We start from the raw sequence: 4700 nt of genomic DNA on the forward strand, positions 1-4700 counted from the left end.
AGACTAAAAGTATTCCAAAACATGCATCCGGTTTGCAACAAGGCACTTAAGTAATATAACATATTATTGAGTACCACTCTCCATATGTTCAAGCATAGTGGTGGCTGCATCATGTTATGGGTATGCTTGTAATCGTGAAGGACTGGGGAGTTATTCAGGTTAAAAAAGAAACGGAATGGAGCTAAGCACAGGCAAAAACCCGATAGGAAACCTTGGTTCAGTCTGCTTTCCACCAGACACTGGGAGATTAATTCACCTTTCAGCAGGGCAACAATGTAAAACACAAGGCCAAATCTACACTGGAGTTGCTTACCAAGAAGACAGTGAATGTTCCTGAGTGGCCGAGTTACAGTTTTGACTTAAATCTACTTAAATCTATGGCAAGACCTGAAAATGGTTGTCTAGCAATGATCAATAACCAATTTGACAGAGCTTGAAGAATTTTGAAAAGAATAATAGGCAAATGTTGCACAATCCAGGTGTGGAAAGCTCTTTGAGACTTACTCAGAAAGACAGCTATAATTGCTGGCAAAGGTGCTTCAAAGTATGGTGTGAATACTTATGTAAATGAGATATACGGTATATATATTATTTTTTTAAATGTTTCAAAAAACATGTTTTCACTTTTTCATTATGGGATATTGTGTGTAGATGGGTGAGAAAATAAATATATTTAATCAATTTTGAATTCAGGCTGAAACAACAAAATGGGGAATAAGTCAAGGGGAATGAATACTTTCTGAAGGCACTGTGTGCGTTGTAGAAACCGTTACAGATTGACAAAGCTTTGCTTAGTGTGTTGTTAATCTACCGTGCAGGGCTGCACAGGTATTTAAAGTTTCAAAGGTTACAAGGAAATGGGGCTGGGAAAGCTGTTGTTGCTTAATCATTTGCTAACCTTCCTGAACATTCCACTTCCTCCAATTGCAAAAATGGACATGGACACTAGCAAACTACACTGGGGACATCAAGAATACAATCTTGGAAAGTTTGCTGAAAAATTCAAGGACTCCTTTCCTAAGATCATCAATGTGACGGTGGGCTTTCTTGGACAACAGGAACTGGACAGTATCAGCTCAAGCACAGTGAGTGTGATTTCTTTCCTTTGATACCTAGTGATATTACCAACTGCCTGAAGCTATTTTAGCACAGTAGTTTGGGGTTCAAATAATGTCTCTTAATACTTTATCTTTCTAAAAATGGAATGTATTGTAGTACTGCACTGTAGGTTTGTAAAATTTGAAAAGAAGCCTGTCTTTTATCGACCGAATCAGTATTTTTCAAGTGTTCTGATTTGTAAAGCCTTTTCTTATGAGAGTATATGAAAGAATCTCTCCACTCACTCAGTCATGTATTTTGTAATTGTATTTGTATTTATTATGGTTCCCCATTAGCTGCTGTCTTGGCAGCAGCTACTGTTTCTGGGGTCCGGGAAAATTCTAGCAGTTATAAAATTTTAAAAACATTACAATACATTCATTACAAAATTTACAACACACTAGGTGTGTGCCCTCAGGCCCATACTCCACTACCACATATCTACAACACAAAATCCATGTGTACGCGTGTGTATGGTACGTATGTTATCATGTGTGTTTATGCATGTGTCTGTGCCTATGTTTGTGTTGCTTCACGGGCCCCCGCTGTTCAATGTGTATTTTTTATCTTTTTTTAAATGTATCTGATTCTATTTATTGGATCAGTTACCCTATGTGGAATAGAGTTCCATGCAGACCTGGCTCTATGTAGTACTGTGCGCCTCCCATAGTCTGTTCTGGACTTGGGGACTGTGAAGAGACCTCTGGAGGCATGTCTTGTGGGGTATGCATGGGTGTCTGAGCTGTGTGCTAGTCGTTTAAACAGACAGCTTGGTGCTTTCAACATGTCACGTATTATTACCGCTTGAAATGAAGTGCAGCTCTTATGTAGTTCATGTTTATGTTTTTATCACCTCCCACCCCAACTTCCCAAAGCACATCATGGTCCACTCCCTGCTCTGCCAGCAGAGAGCAGTGTTTGAGAGCAAACATGGGAAAGTCCTGTCCCTACCTGTCACCATCTCAACTGTAGGCTTCTACATAATCAGAAATGATAGACGAGAAGGTGAGTCGCACAGTTAAGTGAGGTGAATCTACAACCTCTTATCAACCACTCTGAGGATGATAGTTTAGTTACCGTTGCAAACTGGGTCTTTTTGGCAATCACTCATAGGACCACCAATCAGTCTTCAGGCTATTTTGGAGTCCAACCCACTGCCAGTCATCATCCAACCAATAACGCCACTTGTCCTGCCGTGGCTGTCAGGAGGTCATAGGCTGGACACACTGACAATCACACGCACCTATGAGGAGCAGCTCTTAATTGGGTTTCCTTTCAGCAGCAAAGGTATTCATGGATTGCATTATTTTTAAAGAAATCTGATTTATCATTCATTGAAACCTGCTCTGAATGTTACAGTAGGTAATTTGTATGGTGACCTCAAATATGTATGTTTGTCATATAGCCTTTTACCACAAATAGTGAGAACTTTGCATTTGAAAATATGTAACCTATACATCTATTCAGTTTAGCATGGAGACCAAGAGAAGGACATATTTAGTCTCCAATAACTTATTCATTATGTGTTGTTGTTATGCAGGAATCCTCTCCAGACACACTCCTCTGGTGCTTCCCATGTATATGAAGGAGGTGCGTATTGCATTGGCAGAGGGGTTGGAGGGACTCGATCAGGGCCAGTTCGAGGACGCCTGTGCTACATTGGGGGGGCAGATTGATGAACTGGGCCTCAGGAACCTTTTCATCTTTCAAGGTACACCGCAGCACTGCATGAAAAAAATATTGTTACATTACACCTCCCTTTGGTGAGTGACCACATACCTCACCTTAGAACGTGATGGTGGTTGACAATTTACTAAGTGTGGATCAGCAATAGCATCAGTACACCACACTACAGCAGACCCAGAGGAGTCCCACAGGGATTTGTACTCGGTCCTCTTTAATTTTGTTCTGATTTCCAATATAATGTATAAGGAGACTTCTATGCCTGTTTGGTGTGAGCGTTGGCACAGTTGAAGAGGCAGGGACTAAACTGGTTTACTCAGTTTTAGAGAAATTTAGTTTGTCATATAGTCAACATACACTATCAATGAAGCAAGAATTGATGCAGGATGCTGCATGTCTCCTTGCATTTGAGAAATAAGAAATGTAAAATGGAGGGGACCAAGTACAAATCCCTGTGGGACTCCTGTATTGTGCTATCAGAACCTACATTTTTGTGACCTCACTATTCTTTTTAGTGATGTTACAGCACATAAATATCCTAATTGGCATAGACAGATGTAAATGTTCAAAATAACTAAAACCTAGTCTGCCTCTTCAGATATCACCATTTTGAATAAGCAAGAGTTGATTGAAAAGGGTCACGAATACATGGAGGTGAAGCCAATCTACATGAGTCTGAAGAACCAGGGTGATGAAATCAACCTTTACCAGCACCTTGACTTTGAGACAACCGAGCCTCCTACTTTACAGAGAAAAGCAGCAAGACCCCCACCTCTACCCCCTAAATCACAATATTTACAAATAGCTAGACACAAACTTCCACCCCTTTCTCCATCATTGGAGAACAATTCCCAGTCCTACTCTGGCGGCTCATGGCACCCACTCTTCTGCTCCTTAGCAGAGGTGCCCTCTAATCTACGGGACCTGAGTGTGGCACAGGTGTGCTCCTGCCTGCGACTGCTCAACTTGGACCAGTACTGCCAGGCCTTCGAGAGGGAGCAGATTGACGGGGATCTGTTGTACACAGTTGAGCCCAGCATGATGAGGGAGACCCTGGGTATGGAGAGCCTGCACGTGGGCAAGCTTCTCCGCTTCCGAGAGGGCTGGAGGCCCTTACTTGGATCTTCTGGAGCTGAGCAGGTTGGGTAGTAATGGATTACCTGTAATGGGGATTATAATCAGATTGTAAAAATTTAATTGGCAATCTGGGATCCAAACAACACTAAAGCGGTCATAGAAGTGACATTTTGTACTCTTGTGCTGGATGGTAAATTATTTACATATTTTATGTTAGGCTAAGTACCATTTACATTAGTAATGGCTAAAGTGTCATTCAGAATAAAGGCTACTTTTGGAGTAATTCCTGCTGGGAAGCAAACATTCATCCACACAGCATGATTAAAAGCACAGGTTTCAGGCCAATAGCCTTGTCCCGTTGTCACACCACATGGCCGGTGGAGTCACAGACGTCATTGACATTTTCATTTCCATTGTCAAAATGTGATTGAGTTTCAGTCATTTCATTTACCACAACTACAGCAATAAGATACAGAAATAACTACCTACATGAGGTCCAAGAAAATAAACATAACATACATTTTATGTCCAACAAAAAACATGCAAAACAAAAGAAGGCACAAGGATCTAAGCTGCACTACATGACCAAAAGTATGTGGATACCCCTTCAAATTAGTGGACTTGGCTATTCATCCACACCCGTTGCTGACAGGTGTATCAAATTTGAACACACAGCCAAGCAATCGCCATAGACAAACATTAGCAGTAGAATGGCCCATACTGAAGAGCTCAGTGACATTCAACATGGCTCCATTATAGGATGCCACCTTTCCAACAAGTCAGTTAATCACATTTCTGCCCTGCTAGAGCTGCCCCAGTAAACTGTAAGTGCTGTTATTGTA

At 41.3% G+C, this 4700-nt stretch overlaps 1 protein-coding gene across 3 annotated transcripts; it reads left to right on the forward strand.

Moving 5' to 3' along the window:
* Nucleotides 1–896: 896 nt before the first annotated feature.
* LOC120066389 (GRB2-associated and regulator of MAPK protein 2-like) lies at nucleotides 897–4142 on the forward strand. Of its 3 annotated transcripts, none has more exons than XM_039017727.1 (5): nucleotides 897–1085; nucleotides 1974–2103; nucleotides 2212–2385; nucleotides 2639–2809; nucleotides 3380–4142. In XM_039017727.1, exons 1-5 carry the CDS (start codon nucleotides 933–935, stop codon nucleotides 3928–3930), a joined length of 1179 nt encoding a protein of 392 aa, XP_038873655.1. In that variant the 5' UTR covers nucleotides 897–932; the 3' UTR covers nucleotides 3931–4142. The 3 variants fall into 3 exon arrangements, with proteins under 3 accessions (XP_038873655.1, XP_038873656.1, XP_038873657.1); XM_039017728.1 differs by having other exon boundaries at nucleotides 3680–4142; XM_039017729.1 differs by having other exon boundaries at nucleotides 3683–4142.
* The last annotated feature ends 558 nt before the right edge of the window (nucleotides 4143–4700 follow it).

Source organism: Salvelinus namaycush, chromosome 21, assembly GCF_016432855.1.
Source record: "Salvelinus namaycush isolate Seneca chromosome 21, SaNama_1.0, whole genome shotgun sequence".
NCBI lineage: Eukaryota > Metazoa > Chordata > Actinopteri > Salmoniformes > Salmonidae > Salvelinus > Salvelinus namaycush.